The sequence below is a fragment of the Pteronotus mesoamericanus genome, unplaced genomic scaffold, assembly GCF_021234165.1.
Source record: "Pteronotus mesoamericanus isolate MK-2021 breed Mesoamerican mustached bat unplaced genomic scaffold, CSHL_Meso_final scaffold_36, whole genome shotgun sequence".
In the NCBI taxonomy this organism is placed as follows: domain Eukaryota; kingdom Metazoa; phylum Chordata; class Mammalia; order Chiroptera; family Mormoopidae; genus Pteronotus; species Pteronotus mesoamericanus.
Genome location: NW_026555313.1, coordinates 10,504,850 through 10,522,454, shown reverse-complemented (window position 1 = coordinate 10,522,454; position 17,605 = coordinate 10,504,850). Strand labels below are relative to the sequence as shown.

Sequence of the window (17,605 nt, the reverse complement as noted above, 5' to 3'; positions counted from 1 at the left end):
CTAAGGCTGAAAAATCTATTTTAAAGTGTCTGGAAATATTTGAACACTTATGAATTTTATATGCTTATTAATAAACACATTTTATAAATAATATATTTACATATATTTATGTGCATACATATATATATTTGTGTGCAGAAATTTCTCTAGCTAGTATTATCATATAATTTGCTAAATTCCCTTTACACTATTTCGTGAACTGTTGATTCATTAACAGCTCTATTTTTATTATTTACTCAAATATTTATTAAGCACCTATTTTGTGCCAAGCAGTTTGAGTTTGCTGGGAACTAAGGGTACAAAAATAAGTAACACATATCCCTTGTCTTCTTGTGATTAATAAAGGTTACATTCTTTTTAATAAGAGTAAAGAAGTGAGAGTGGTGGAGGAAAATAATAAAATAGAGCAGTGAAAAGTAACAGCTCTTACTTATTTAATGCCTACTCTGTGTCACGTACAATGCTGTTCTTTAATTATGCTCTTTATTTACTTTTCACATTGACATTTTGAGGTAGGCATGTCCCATATTGCAGATGGAACTTAAGGCTCAAGGAGGTTAAGCAAATTAATTGTTCAGTTTCATAGACTAGCAGAAGCAGGAGTCGAACCTATATTTTGGAATATCTGAAAATATTTGAAACCGTTATGGCATCTGTCAAAATATATGCAATTATTTGAGCATATGATTTAACAAGAAAAGGGACAAAATTAAAGAGGTGAATTTCTGTTTTTTTAGAGAATGAAGTCCTTTATATGAAATCTTGAGTCAACAATGTAGATAAAACCTTTTTGTATCGCCTCGTAGTGTCTGGTGTATACAAAGCACTCAATAAATACAAAGATCTGGTCTTTCGGGACTTCCTAAACAGGAATATCATGGCAAAATAATAATATCAGAACTTTGATTCATGTCTTCATAAAGAAAGTAAACATTAACAAGTACTAGTTTAGCTCTTCTGAAACAAACATATGTATACATAAATTTAAAAAGTATTGTCTTTTTTTTCAATTTCTTTTTGACACCAGGGGCCTCTCTTGTATTTGTTTCCTGCCAAACAAACTAAGGCTAGGAGAGCCTTCAGTTAACTGAAGATGTTGATTAGAAATTTAGCCAGGCCCCTTGCATAACCAGGTGTCTGTGCAATTGTTGAGATCTAGGTGAGTGGTGTCTGCAGCACAAGAGAAATAAGAGGAACTTACACAGTGAGGTGGAAGAGCAGAGGGAGGGAGAGGTTAGGCTTTCCAACAAAAGCGCTCTCTGTTGCTCAGCTCTACCCATTTCTTTTGAGTGGGTCTCATTTTCCTTTTCCAAATGAGTAGCAAATCCTCAACAGTCTCCCAACCTCCTCTTGCCCCTGCTCCAATCTGACAATTTGTTCACAAATAGCTTCTCAAATGCTGCAGGATAGGGGAGATTTAATACAAAATTTGGGGGCTAGTATGGGTGAGGAAAATACCAAATCTTTTCAATATGATAAAAATGAGTCTGGATAACCATTACGGGGATTTGTGGAGCATTTTGATAGGCAGCCTTATAGTGTCTCAGGTGTTCAGTTGTGAATACAAATAGAATGATCAGAGAAATGTAATATAACCTCTGACTTTTAAGAGTATAACCTGTCATCTTTATTATCAACTACTGTGACCTGTGGGACAATATGCCCTACAAGTTATTTTAGATGCATTACTTCTTAGTAATTATGAGTTTATTACTACAATCTCCAGGATAGATGATGGTCCACATTTGCTCTGCTATTTCAGAAAAGAAAAATGCTATTTAAATATGTTATGTTAGGGCTTGCTTAAGAAAATGCTTGTGTAAATGAATTAAGATGAATTTCAATTGATGAAGTACCCATTTCATATTGAGAAAATTTTTTTTGGCTTATTTTCATTTAGCAAAGGTGAAACTGAAATAAACATTATTAGAAAACCTTCAAATTATCTAAACATCATAAATATCATTAGAATTGCAATTGATAACAATTCATAAAATTAGTAGTGTCAACTGAAGTTATTTGCTATGTGGATTTTTTTTTTTACACAGAATCTTAGTAGATGTAGAAAATTTATCCCATGGGCAAAATTTTAAAAAATGGAAATTAAAAGGTTATTATTAAATTCAGGGAAAAAATAATACACTTAATAGCTGCACCATTTTAAATTTATTTAAAGTACCTTATTTAAAAATTAATTGAGTTATAACCCTTTCAGAGACAGGTGTATGTAATATTTGGTGCAGAAACAAAAATAAATATATCTGTATTTTCTTTATATACAAGGTAAGCAAAGTAGATTTACAGTGGCTCATATGGAAAATGATGCAATAATTAATAAATAATAATACAAGAATATAAACTCTGTGTTTCACATACTCAATTTGTAAAACTACTTTTGTCCACCATTACAAAAAATATATTTATATATATACATGTATAGATTGTTGTATGTGCACATGTATCTATGTATAGTACATCTACAAAATTCTACATAGAGAAGATAAAATATTAAACATCTCCTAATCTACGAAAAGTAACCTACCTCTAGGAGGTTCAAATGTGGTAAATAAAACAGCTTTTTAGTTTGTAAAATAATTCTGATACTGCAATGAATGCATTTGGATTTATGGAAAATTGTCCAAAAAGTTGTTATGTTTATATGATAAGAAATACTTTCTTGGTTGAATAATGCATCATAGCATCACTTAACTTCAGTAGTAAAGATTTGGGGAAAAATGGGTTTGGCTGAAATATCATTTCATCATTTTTCTTTTTCCAGAAAGTTCAGCAGGCAAAGAAAATAGTGAGATTATGGAGCAAAATGCTTTCTTTCCCCCAAGGTCTCCTGTGAACTGCCTTTTTCCCAGTTGCTGCACTTGTCCAAACCACACGACATATATTTGGCTTCCTTAGGTGGTTTGCAGAAGTTATTATTTTGAATGTAAAAAGTTAAATTAGTATGGTAACATTCTTATAAGTTTTATAGATTTGATAAAGTTTTCAGTCACTAAGACTTAAAATAGAAAGAACCATGAGCATCCGAATCCAAGACCTTAGACCTTTCAACACTGCGGTCATGATTCTTTCTCATTTGATGTTACTGTCAATTTTACTTTTTTGTTTAGATTTAGCTAAGTTAAATTCGGTATGGCTATATTCAGATAGAATGAATTAGACATTAAAGTGAAGATCATATTATACATATATATGCTGTTACAAAAAATGAATTTCAACAGTGCAAAACCCTGAAGCTGCATTTTATTTAAAAATTATCCATAACATATTTGTTATGTTTCTTGTCTGCTTTCTCTCATTAGAATATGTTTTTTTGAATGCAGGATTTTTGTCTTTTTTGTTCTCCTACATATCCCTAGACTTCTAACTGTGCCTAGCACATAGCAGACGCTTAATAAATATTTATGAATGAATGAATAAATAAATTTATCAATCAATTTTATTTAACAATAGCATATATCATTACAGTGTAGCAACATATAAATAAAAACATACACAGAGGAAAGACAAATGGGAGAACAGCAATGCCATATCAATTCAATCAGAATGAACGATTTCCAGCGCCACAACATTCTCAGCCATCTTCCGTGTCTAGATATCTGTCTTGCACGTATTACATGTCTAACCAAATCCATCTGTATTGGGAGTTTTCAATTGAATCTGGGGGATTATTACATGCAGATGCCTATATCTCATTCACCTACAAGGAACTATATATTTTTTTCAAACTGAATGAGGTGGTAAAGATGTCACAGGTCCCAGGTTATCATTTTCAACAAAAGCAAATACAAGAAAACCTTTCAGAGAAAGAATTTGGATATAAATTTTCTTTTGAATTACTGAACAACTACGCAGTTGTAAAGACCAGGGTTATTATGTACATGAAGATTACATTTTTTATAAGAAAGAAATACTGGTGTTGCACTATTCTGATGGCAAAAATATTGATAATATCACTGTCAAACAACAGATAACTTTACAGATTATTCTTTTGATATATATGGGAAGCAACTGGATTTTTAAATCAATATTCCCTACCTTTGATAGCATGCTTCCAAAAAAAACTAGCCATGCTTTCAAAATTAATTCAGTACTTTTGTTTTAAGAATTATATCTCCAGCCCCTTTCTTAACAGGGATAGAAAGGAGATTCTCTACATTATATCTATAATGTACATTAAAACACTTTATTTCACACAGAACAGGCAAAATTTTAAAAAATCTTTAAAGAAAACATTGCATATTCAGAAAACAAGTACACAGATTCATAGACATTTACTTTTAGAACTCTACTTAGAATTAGGACTGATATAGCTGCATTATTTACATACAATGACCTCATTTCAAGGTATGGGAACTGATATGTCAGAATTGCTAAGTAATTCTTTTTCAACATCTATTTATTTTCTTCAGAAAGATGAGAATTAATTCTTCTTTTGTTCTTTTTTCTCAGAAAAGTCACAGAACTTAAAAAAAATTTTTTTCAGATAGTCCAGTGTTGGTCATCCAGGAAGAATCTCACATGAAAAATTAGATTAAATTTACTACACAGGAAAACAAGATTTGAGCCTTGTTAGGAATAGTCGAACCACGTGGAACTCATTTCTTTCTTGATCAATTTCTTAAAATAGGATTCTTCATCAGAGGCTGAAAAGAGGAGGACTGTACTGAAGTATGACTTTCCATTATTGTGTCTTTTTTAGGAAAAGAAATATATATATGTATTGATTTTCAAGTCCCATGCAAACATTACACAATTAAGTTAGAAGGTATATACTTTGCACTGTTGTACAAAAACTGTTGTTGGTTGGTTTCATTTTAATATGATAAACTTCTGATCAACACAGATGAAGCTAATTGCAACATATAAAAACTCTCTGGCATTTTCATGCTTTGACATCAATGCCAGAATTTTGGAAATAGCATTTCAAAAACTAAAATTACATAAGCTAAAAATTAAAATACATAAAACACTTCTACTTTATTTAGAGTTGGGGCTCCATAAATAATTAAAAATGTGTTCTGCTAATGAGACAGTGAGATGAGGATATATAACTTTAAATTAGATGGAAAATGTCACCGATTGTTGATCTCCTTTGACTAGCATTGACTCGAAAGGGCATGTTTGACTTTAGAACAAAAAAAATATAAGATTTTCTGTTATTTAAAAGGTAATTTCAAGAAAATCTCTTTGAAAAAGTAGCCTTAAAATTTAAAATATATTTCATTTTATGATGTGACTGAATGAAGCAATCATATTTTTCTTAATTCTTAGAAGTCCTATAAATTATATTATGTATTTGTCACTGGTCAATGAGAAAAATAATCGGTGCAAAAATTCTTTTTTGCATTAAAAATAAATATAAAACAGAATTTATTTCTAAAGCATCCAGTTATATAAAAAATACTTATTAAAATCTTCACATTCATATCTTAATTATTACAAACAGACAATGCAAATCATTAGCCGGTGATCAAACTACTTGGAAGTTATAATTTTAAACACCAGTAACTATTTTTACATTGATGTTTTAAATATAATGACAATAATAATAGGGTGTTTATTTTACTACCAGATATTTTACGCTATTGGCTGTTGATCTTTTCCAGGGTCATTCTTTTGTCCTTTGGAATCTTAGCATTTCACACATTTGCAACTAGGGCATGACAGTTTCATTTTTTGACATCTGAGCATTTTTCCAAGAACAATAATGCAGCAGAAAATAGTACAAATAAAAGTACTGAATGTAGTCAAAACTCAGGACGAATGTACTTAAAGTCTCATGGACTTTTGTGGATCAGAATACCCGCGTCCCCACTGCTTTCATCTGTCCCGTTCACCACAGCTGGGAATTAAAACTGCCTGTGGACAAAACGGAATAGCAGAAAGCATAGACCAAAACTTACCATAATTGTGGTTACAACCACTGTTCTGTTCTCAATGGCTGCTGTGTCATTGCCAAGAGTGGGTACATCTTGAATCAAGACTAGTTTGTCCATATCGTTCCAGTAACCAACCTGTCAAATAGAGAAAATCGATGAAAACACATTTTAGAAGAGTTTTCTCTGATTCTTATTGGAACAATGAGTAGTATTAATTAAAAAAGAAATTTAAAAAGTAGATAAAAGTGTTTGGAAGTTTTTTAAAATTGATGATGAGACAGTTTTCTTGATGTTAATGATACTGCCTGATTATATGGCAACTTTACCATTTAGAATTATGGAGTGCCCAAGACATTAGGAATGGGTTGCTCAAAAGGAATGTGGATATTTTATAAAGTGCTTAACTAATGGGGTCTTAAAGGAAAGTTGGGGGGCTATGTATCCATGCAGATGACAGCTACCACGTATTGACTGCTTGCTCTGTGACAGACCCTGCTCTCAGTGCTTTCTAAAGATTTAATTTATTTTTAGAGAGAGACGAAGAGAGGGAGAAAAAGAGAGAAACATTCATGTGAGAGAGAAACATCAATCGGTTGCCGCTTATACACACCCTAACCAGGACTGAACCCATAACTCAGGCATGCGCCCTGACTGGGACAAACATACAAGGTTTCGCTTTGCAAGACAACGCCCAACCAACTGAGCCACTCTGGCCAGGATGCATTCAGCACTTTTAAAATATGCTTCTTAAAGTTTATAAACAAAGGAAATGTAGAAGTAGTGCAGTTATTATCTATATTTCAGAGATGAGAACCCATATTAGAATGTTAAATAAATTTTCACAAGGCTATACTCTAGTGAGGCCAGAATGCAAAACTCAGGTCTTTACGACATCAAATCCATATATACTTTGTTATTATGCCACACAGCCTCCCAAAATGGGTGTTTTTTTTTAATACTTGCCAACACTTTTTTCTTGAATTTCTGGATGCAGTTCATAAAACTCATGTGTCCATAAAATGTATGTAATAGCTCACTGGTCTGCTCACTATTTGTTTTAATATATCTTGGAAGTCTCTCTTGTTTCCTTCAAGTTTCTTAACTGTGTTTATGTTTGTGCACATATTAAAATAAAATAAGCATTAACATGTCAGAAAGAAGCACTATATTATTTACAAATACTGTAGATATAACTCAATAATAGAATAGATGAGAAAAATAATTTTCATTAATATGGCTTGCTGTAATTCTTAGTGTGATTCAAAATTATGAGTGTGTATGAATTCAGCAATATTCTCAATTGTTCATATGCATTCATTCGTAGCTTTTAAGTTAATTTAAAAGTTAAATTTAAAAACAAGTATGCCTTTGAGACCTACCATCGCTCAATTCCTACATGCACTTAAAAATAAACAAAAAAATGTCAGTTGCTTCCTTTTAATTCTCCTTTCCACATGGCGGTTCTGTGACATGAAAATGGGTTTTAGAGTTTAGCACTTCATTAAGATGCAGCCTCCCTCCAGATCTCAGCAGCCTATTCTCTAGGAAAGACAACTTTTCTTTGTTAATGAGTTGCCACAACAGAATAACCACAGATCTGGGACAGACCCTGGAGGGTCCTCACATGTTGGCCTGACCCTGGCATTTTGCATTTAAAAACAACCTGTGGGTTCACAACTATCTACCTCCAAAAGATAAATGATTTAGAGTATTGGAAAATTAATAAGCAAATTTTAACCAACTGTGTCTATTTGCATTATATCTATTTACAATTATGCTTAAAAAAAAACAACATAGTTTATGATGTGGGACTAATTAATGGTAGATGTCATGTGGGTCATGGACTTATTGGAAAGTAAGATTATCCTAAATGGGCAGTGATACAGGGTTTACTTCCTAGAGAAAAGAATCTGAAAATTTGGACCTAGAACCTTACATGACATGGCGTTTTTCTCTCTAGTTCTCCATAGCATTTTATAATATGCTAAGACCTTGCCCCACGCCTGATCTCATTTACCCGAGCAGAAAACTAGTTATTTTTCCTAGAGACAGAAATTGGGTGAAAAGTAGTTTTGTAATGCTAGAACAAAAACACAGAAGCATTTTAATCACTAAACTGTCAAAGAGTGTCAGAAAAATATTTGTCTTTTTTGTACTCAAATAATTTTGTGTACAATCTAATTTTAATTTTAATTTTAATTTTCTCCCTCACAAATGTGCAGAAGCACACACTATGAAAGACTAGAGCCAAATACAGCTCAGAAAGCCTTTGCCATTCCCATTTATGACTTAATTGTCCTTCTGAAACTTGTGTCCACGTTCTTGCCTCTTTCATTAATTAGGTGAATTTTGTGCCAATCTAATTTTAATGTAATGGAACAGTAAACATCTGTGTATTTTTGGTGGACTTTGCCTGCAAGGTGGGAATGGAGCTGGATTTGAGGAACTGAGGAGTCCCTGTTCCATTCATAGTAGTTTTCTTGGAGAGCTGATTTGATCAATCTTGTCCTCAAGAAAATAGGGCTTAATTCCAACCCTAAAAAGAACCTGATTGGGCCCTGGGACTCATACTATTTCTCAGCAGTCAAGAGAGTGACCTCTGCGGCTGGGTGAGCCTTGGCTTCTGCTGCAGCTCCATCTCTTTCTGGCTGAATATTCCTGAGCAGATTACTTAGTTTCTTTGAGCCTTCCTTCTCCCTTGGATAAAATTAGAAAAATACATTTTGCTTTTTAGTGGTTGTAAGGATTAAATATAAAAATGTACATTAATTTTCCAGTACTGTGTCTAGGATATAACCTGCTTTATAAATATAATTTTTACAATTAAGAATTCCTGAAACCATGCAAGTTTGGTCCTGGAGGGTTCCCTCTGGGGCCACCAGAATGACAAGAAGATCCTACTATAGTTAAGAACTGGAACTTCTGATTGAGCTTTGTGGCTTCTGCTTAATGAGACTCTCAGTCTGTGTCCCTGTTACAGAAGTCAGACCAACAGATAGGTTGACTCTGATCTATTTCCGAAGACAACTCCCTTGCTGGCAAGTGTTCCATTTGCAGGAATGATTGCTCACTTTTCAGACATACTGCTGAATCTCACCAGCATAGTGTTTCTCATATTAGCTCATTTTTAAGTTAATTATTCCTGACCAAATGCCCAAGTTGATCATTGCCACAGAAAACCGAAGACAGGTGAGTCCACACAATTTTATACATCATATTTATTTTTAAGAGTCTCAGATGTCAGCTGAGTGTGAAGATGCATCGCTCCTGACTCTCCCAAATTACTATTTAACTTTCACTTCAAAAAAGCTTTTTTTTTTTTTTTTTTTTTTTTTACCAGTGTGGTTCAATATGTCATGAAAATGTTCAGCACTGTAAATAGTCCACTTGTTACTGCCAGCTTCTGTTTTTCCATTCTTCCTTTTATAGAAATATCATTTTACTTTTTGCACTTACTGTTTGGTGAAATATGGAGTTGTCTTTTTCATTTTAAAAAGCTGCTTCTTATGGCTACTGTTGCAAGATCTGGCTTGTGGTGGAAGGTGTGCCTATTTTTACCTCTGCTCATCCGTTTGCCAATGTTTCTAGGGGCCTGGGAAGTAGTCTGTCTGCTCCACAGCTAGCAGAGTGGGTGAAGTAGGTGTGCACATGGAACCCCCTAAATTTCTCATTGGAATGCTCGTATGTCTCAGTCCCTTGCAGCAGGCAGGGTCCTTAGAAGAGGCCACCACACAGTTTGGCTTCCTGGCTATTGTCCATCTCTTGCCTGACCTGGTCTGGATCAGGTAGACTCCAGCCTGCCTTATAGTAGCTGTCAGCCTGAACTTAAGGAGATGCCACAAGAGGCAGAAAAGCTGGAGAAGGTTTTCATGGCAGCTCCAAATCTCCCTCACAAATATGCAGAAGCACACACTATGAAAGACTAGAGCCAAATACAGCTCAGAAAGCCTTTGCCATTCCCATTTATGACTTAATTGTCCTTCTGAAACTTGTGTCCACGTTCTTGCCTCTTTCATTTCTACCTATTCAAACTCTAACTTTATGGCTAATGTTAAATCCCACCTCTTCCATGCAGCCTTCCTTGATTTGTTTTCCTCCAGCTGGAAGTGATCTCTTCCTCCTTGGAATTTCCACATGTCTTCTCTGTAACTATCACATGGAACTTATTGCATTCTACCCTTCTAGAAAAATAAACTCCTTTAGGGCAGGGTCTACTTAGGTGAGGTAATGATGTAGAAAGTTTCAGGAGTCAGACATATCTGAATTAAAAACTTTGTTTTTTTCTCTTACAGGCCTTGAACAAGTAAGCAGGACCTACTGGACCAAAATTTTCTCATTGGAAAAGGAAGGTAATAGTACTGACATTATATGGTTGTTAGGATTAAATTACACCAAGTCCTGTGCTTGTGACATAGAAGGCTTTTCACAAACTGTCACTATCATGATTATATTAAAGGAGGAAAGCATATTTGGGAAAGTTTTTTTAAAACAGCCAAGTGATAAAACAAATAAAGATTTTAGATAAATAATTTGAATATCTCTTTCCTTGAGCATTTTAGCTAATCCTAGAGAAACAAAATGTTAAGAATTTTTTGTGTTAAATACATGTGAATAAAATATTTATAGCCAATTACTGTGGTGGGATGGTACAGCTTCATTTTACATTTTTTTGCATATTGGGAACACTGCTGATATGCTTAGTCACATTATAAGACCAGCAGAGTTACCTCCTGAAGTTCAAGGATCTGTCACAAAGAGCTTCCTCAACAATCTCCCTGACCCCTCAGTTATAGGGTCTTAGGTATTTCTCTCCCTCCTCAGTGTAACACTAATCTTAATAATCCTTCTATCTGCTCTCTCCTTTCCTCATTTTATTGTGTTTAGTTGTTTACTTTGAGAATATTCAGCCTGTTATAAATATGTCCACACATTAGAAACAGTTTTCTCTGTTGTTTTTACAAATGATTGCATGGAGGCACTGTGTTTTCTTGCAGGATGAATTTTATTTTGTGGAGCCTTTTAATTTGCTAAGCCTTTAAAAAATATACTGCTTCCATTTCTGACAAAGATGTAAAGAGTGTATAAATTACATACAGGGTCCGGAGACCCAGGGCCTGCTTGAGTGTGGTTGGTAGGGTAATAATATGGGTATAGTAATTTATAGTTTTAATTTGAACATTTCACCAAAAATGTCATATGGTATACGTGAGTGGGATATTGTTATGTGACAGAATTACATGCTTATGATTTTGTAATAAGAGATTTTGTGATATAAAAAAGGAGCATTATTTGTATTGGACACTGTAGTTTGTTTCAGCTTTTGCACATGATTAAATATGTTATATGATGCATGACACGAAAATTTATTTTAACATAAATTATCAAGAAAATACTATTTGTAAGTATACACATTAAAAATGTAGAATAACCAGTTACCTTTCATCTATAAACTTTGAAAAATATCAATGCAAAGTAGGAAAACAGTTCGAGTGTGGCTCACCTTTCTAGGTCCTGTGCTCTTCAACTCAAACACATCCATTGTGTAATTGACCCTACGCCCGTAGTGGTCAAACTGAACATTCCCTGTCAGCCCTTGAATTCGAACCTAGAAATAAAAGAAACAAACAAACAAACAAACATGTGTTTATTTGCCATTTCATTTATGGAAATCTCAACGTCATCTGCTAGGTTTATGACTACATTTGGGTGTGGAACCAGAAACTATAAGCAACTCACTGAAACACCATGGGGTATTTCAGCTACTGGGATAGAATCTAAAAAAGAAACATCAGAGGAATATATAAGCAGTTCTACTATACACCAGGAAGATGAATATGTTTCATTTGTTTTTTTATATTATAAATTTTCCATTTTAATTGACAGAATATTTCTCAGTATTGAAGTATTGTGTATAGGAATGGAAGTATGGTTTGTTTGCAGTTACTTTTCAGTTTTATCCATTGATTCACATAATAAATAACCCTGATAACTCCACCAAATAATATTTCTCATTGTTAACATTGAAATGAAGATTCAAAATATAAATATATCTTGAAAATATGCACATGTATTTTATTCCACACTTTATTAATTTTTATGTAACATTTTCTGAACTCATGGCATTTTAGAACATTTAAAATGTAATATTAAAAATATAAACATATTAAACATTTGAAAATTAATGTTAGTATAACCATAAAAGATAATAATAAAGAAATTATTGAATCTGAGGTTGCACGGCAATTTAAAGATCTACTGAGGTAGTCATTAGTAGTGCTTGCCAAATATTTGTGGTTCTTCTCCATTCTGGGCCTCAGGCAAACTTGTACTTCCTGAACCCCTTGTGATTAGTGAGGTTTCGTGACTCTCTCTGATAAATGATTCATAAACAAATGAGATGAGTGCCACTACAGGTCCAGAGCTTAATTGTCAGTTTGAAACCTCCTCACAACTTTATTTATCTTTGTAACATTCAAGATGGTAGCTGCTCTGTCAGCCAGGGCCCCTGGGTGATTACAATAAGCAGTATCCCTGCTAATTTAGTGTGTGTGTATGTGAGTGGGAGCCACTCTTTCATGGTTGTAACCACTGGAACTTGGGGTTGTTTATTAGTACAGCATAACCTAGCTTATCCTGATTAAACATGTACATAGGATATAAACACCAGTATTCTACCCAGTATTATTTTTTAGAAATGTCTCAAAAATGATAATGGTTTAATATATTAAATTGGCAATTATTAAATATACATAATGTCTGTCTGTGTATTTACAGACAATGAAAAAATCCAGGCATTGTTAATATAATGAGAACAGTTTGCACAATGTAGATATAGCCTGGCAGCCAAAAAGAGTGGACTGATTGAATGTACATGTGTGAACAATGATGATTTCACTGTACTAATGAGTGGGAGTGGGAGAGACTGTTATGTGAGCATGTATACTGTGTGGCCATCAACATTCAAAATGACCGAGTGAGTAGAACAATGACTCTGCATCAAATTTTGCATTAAGCTTGAACATTCCTCCGTGGAAACTATGGATGATTCAGAAGGCCACAGCTATGGGCAACTGGTGATTGGCAGCTTCATCACGACAATGCACCCACTCGTGCATCATGTCTCGTGCAGAATTTTTTGTTGAAACATCAAATCATCCAGGTGACTCAGACCCCCTACAGCCCATATCTGGTGCCCTGTGACTTCTGGCTTTTCTCCAAACTAAATCACCTTCAAAAGGGAAGAGATTTCTGACCATCAATGAGATTCAGGAAAGTACAAAGGGGCAGCTGATGGTGATTGAGAGACTCTGTGAGGTCCTCAGGTACCTACTATAAAGGAGCCTGAGGCATCATTGTCCTATGAACAATGTTTCTTGTATCTTCTTTAATAAATGTCTCTGTTTTTCATATTACATGGTTGGATACTTTCTGAACAGACCTTGTATATATTTATTTTCAGATAATTTATTCTGTTTTCTTGAATAACTCACTTAAAAAGAAGTATGAAATACATTGAATTTAAAACAAATTGTGAGTTACCTGCTTGAGTGTTCTCTCCATGTCAATTCCCTGGCCCCATGGAGCAGCAGGATTCGCCAAACAATCCCCAGCATTTCCTCTCCTTGAAATATCAATTTTCTGCCTTCTAAGACTTCGAAAAGTTTCAGCCATCACAAGCACTCCATCATAAGTCAGGGCAGATGTGTACTAACAAAATTAAAGCAATTATAATTGTAAATGTTAAAATCTTATCAATCATTATGAATAGCCTAGAGGCTCTGTGGGCTTATGATATAAAGCACCAGCCTATCTGAAACGCAGTTAAATTAATGATAATTATTTGCCTCTAGCTTCAGAAATTTCTATTATCACTTCATTACAAAGGCCATATACCAAATCTTATGACTCTGATTGAAAAAAGAGAAAACATGTACTGAAAAGCAGACATTCTAAAGAACAGTTGTCCAACAGTTGGAAGAAACCAGACCTTTAGACAAGATCTTTCTGTTATGCCTAATTAGAAACACTGAAGTATCTATAGCTAAATACCTTGTAGCTTGTTGTGTGGTTGAGCCTCAGGAGGGCTGGGGTGTCTTACTCTTCCTCTTTCAAAATGCCTAGCAGGGTTCCTTCATTTAATCTATGTTTATTGACATCAAATGTATATGTTTATTCAGTCCCTCAGAAGAATGAGTGGGAATGTTTATTGTTATTCAGAAGTTGGATGCCAGAAAAAGCATCTACTTAAAATTTAACATATGTGTTTGCTCTGGTCACTGTGCTAAATAGGAATGAGTATTGTTATGTCCATACCTGTTGAGTATGCTCAGGAAGGTTAAACCATTTCTCTAAGTTCCCATCATAACTAGGATCAAAGTGGAGAAGTGAGGTATAGAATATCTACTTTTTGATAATTTCCCAATGCTTCTCTTTGAGAAAAGACAAAGCCCTCTTGAAAAGATTATTAAGGTTAGGAGAGGAAGTGATGAAAACCTGAGGAAAACCAAAACAAAACAGGGAATCCTTGTAGAGTTTGACCAGAGAATTCTTAATCACATGGAAAACATGGCACTAGTTTTTGAAGCCTGGCAGAACATCAGCTGCCAATCATGACAAAAAGCAACATGATCTCCTTCAGGAATTCCATATGGTCAATTCTACATGACTAACACATTCTAAATGAGTTAAGAGTAGTTTTGTACTCAATAATATAAAAGATGATCTCCATGATTTGCTGCTTGTAAACAAAGAAAAGTAATATAAAAATTGAACTATAGAAAGTAAGCTTAGGCAATATAACTCTTAGACATAGGAGCTGGCATTCCATGACAGAGAACTAAAATATAGGTAAGCTAAAGAATATAAATTCTAACAATGAATCTTTCAGTGGTAGAGAACCTGATTTAAAAAGCTTCATCAGAAAGATATGTGTGAGACTTGTAAATTCAGAGCCTTGCTACACATTCCTCAAGGACACGACAAAATAGGCTTAAGGGTAGGCAGAGGCCCTCACAACTGGGATGGGCTGGCTGAAGGAAATTAAGGTGTTAAAGCAAGGTGATAAACCAGAAATGAATGCTGCCTAGAACAATGTATCTTTGAGTAGAGGAAGCCTTCAAATCATCTTTTGGTAGAGCAAGAAAATAAAAACAAAATAAAATAGAACTTGCTAAAGACAAAAGGCAAGAGAAAAATACAATGCTAGTATTTTAGGATCAAGAGAAGACCAAAAAAAAAATGGCCATTGTTACTTGTTTTAATAGGGGGAAAATATCTGAGAAGACATGGCACCAAAGAGCAAATACACTTACTGTGCTTTAAAAAGTCCACCCCTTCCTGTGAAACAGGTGAATTATAAAAAAGAGGAGATATCATACTGAGGGAGCAGAGCACTGCAGATATTCAGCCAGAGGAGCAAAGACTTTTGACAGGTCACTGAGATGGTAGATGGAAAGAAGTTTTACCTTTCCAAAGGATTTACCTTTTATCCACATATCTTATTGTGCTAAAGTTCAAGAAATCATATTTTTGGGCACACACACTTCTGGGTGGCATCTATAAAATTCTCATTAAATGAACACTTACTTCATTTTAGGCAGGGTAAGACTAGGTCTTGGCCTAGAGATATTTACTGCTTTAACCAGTGGTTCGAATGGTGACATGAGTTCTGTTTACCAAGGTTTGTAGATAACAAGAGAGTTTGGCAGAATCATAGGGCAGTAACAAGAGTAAAGGTTTTGAGGAGAAAGAACTAGAAGAATTCTCATTCTGCTACTCTTAGTTTTACGGGAATGTGGAGCACAGTTTTCAGCTGTGGAACACAAAACAAAGCAACTTCCCCCTCCTCCCCTCAAAAAACCCTGTGGTAGTTTTGAGAGCTCTATGAAAAATGTGCTAGACACTGGATTACAAAAATGCATAATATATGGTTATTGCCCAAAAGCATTTATAGACTTGAAACAGTAAGTATTGGGTTGGCCAAAATGTTCATTTGGTTTTAAAGTAAAAACAAGACACATTTTTTCATTTTCACCAATAACTTTATTGAACAACATATTCACCATTTTGTTCCACTACCTTCTGCCATCTTTCAGGCAACTTCATAAGTCCATCTTCCCAAAACTTTTCATCTTTTTGAGAAAAGAACTCTTCCAGGTACCTTTTGCAGTCTTTCAGGGAATTGAAATTTTTTCCACTAAGAGAATTTTGTAAAGACTGAAATAAATGGAAATTTGAAGGTGCAATGTCCGGTGAGTACAGCGAATGAATCAGAACTTCCCAAGCTGTAACAGTTTTTGCCTGGTCATCAAAGAACCATGTGGTCTTTTGTTATCCTGATGGAAGACTACATTTTCTGTTGATGAATTCTGAACGTTTCTCATTGTATGCTGTTTTTAATTGGTCTAATTGGGAGCAGTACTTATTGGAATTAATCATTTGGTTTTCCAGAAGGAACTCATAATTCAGGTCTCCCTTCCAATTCCATCATATACACAACACCTTCTTCGGATGAAGAACGGTTTTTGGAAAAAACCACAGCTTTTGCTGTGGTTGGTGGTGGTTCATTTTACTTGCCTCATGATCTTTTCCGTTTCACATTATTGTGAAATACCCATTTTTCATCACCTGTCACAATTTGTTTACAAATGGGATGTTTTCATTACATAGAGAATCACATGTGGAAACATGGTCAAGAAGGTTATTTTTCAATTAACTAAAACAGAACCCAAACATCAAAGCAATTAACATAACCAAGCTGGTGCAAATGATTTTCAATGCTTGATTTGGGTATTTTGAGTATGTCCCATGTGGTATAACATTGATTGTTCTCAATTAACGTTTTGATTTGATCAGTATGAACTCCAACTGTTATACCCAACCATGGAGCGTCATCCAGCGAGAAACCTCTGACACAAAATTTCACAAACCACTTTTGACACGTTCAATCAGTCACAGCACCTTCGCCATACACTGCACAAATCTTTTTTGGTGTTTCAGTTGCACTTGTTGCATATTTTCTTCCATCTTCAACATTAAAATGGCTACACATAAATTTACCAATTTTGATTTTTTTTAAATGCATGCGGAAATGACAGTAGTTATAATACAATCTAACAAAATTGTTTCAAATGAAGTTAAGAATAACTAAGTGCTACTAGAACCATCTTACAGAAGAAAAACAAAACAAAATTAATGAATGCTTTGGCCAGCCCAATAAACAAATGATTATGGTGAGTCCTTGGTGAAAAGTACACAATTAAATATGAGGATGATCACAAAGAAGACAAGGATCATATTTGCCAGAGGACTAAGAAAGGCTTCAGAGAGAAAGTGAGGTCAAGATAAAGGCTTGGGCAGGTGGAAATGAAGGTGGATGACAGCCTAAGTGGATCAAGAGCACAGGGACTAAGATATGGAAAATTTTAGGACAGTTAATTTTTTTCTGGCTAGAAATGGAGCAGAGTGACATATAACTGGGAAGGCTTAAGAGACATATATTGTGGAAAACCTTTATGTCAGATTTTTTTTAAAGGCAGAGCATGACAAAATCAGAAATTATGCTTTAAATCTTGATTGAGACACTAAAAATATCAAGTATAATTTAATTAAGTACATATAATTCTCATTATTCATGGATTTAATATTTGCAAATATTCCTACTTGCTAAAATTTGTAATCCCTGAATCAATCATCATGACAGGTCACTC

The 17,605-nt window shown here is 34.3% G+C and overlaps 1 protein-coding gene across 9 annotated transcripts in view; it reads right to left on the bottom strand.

The window, feature by feature from the left end:
• Window positions 1–17,605, bottom strand: part of GRIA4 (glutamate ionotropic receptor AMPA type subunit 4) — a 386,291-nt gene that overhangs the window by 57,825 nt on the left and 310,861 nt on the right. For 8 of the 9 annotated variants that reach the window (XM_054592511.1, XM_054592510.1, XM_054592516.1 and 5 more), the window contains 3 exons: window positions 13,437–13,604; window positions 11,398–11,502; window positions 5,922–6,032 (listed from right to left, as the gene is read on the bottom strand). In XM_054592511.1, the coding sequence (XP_054448486.1) occupies window positions 5,922–6,032; window positions 11,398–11,502; window positions 13,437–13,604 (384 nt within the window). Of the gene's footprint in view, window positions 1–3,472; window positions 4,662–5,921; window positions 6,033–11,397; window positions 11,503–13,436; window positions 13,605–17,605 lie in introns of those variants that run through there. The other variant, XM_054592518.1, reaches the window with a different exon arrangement.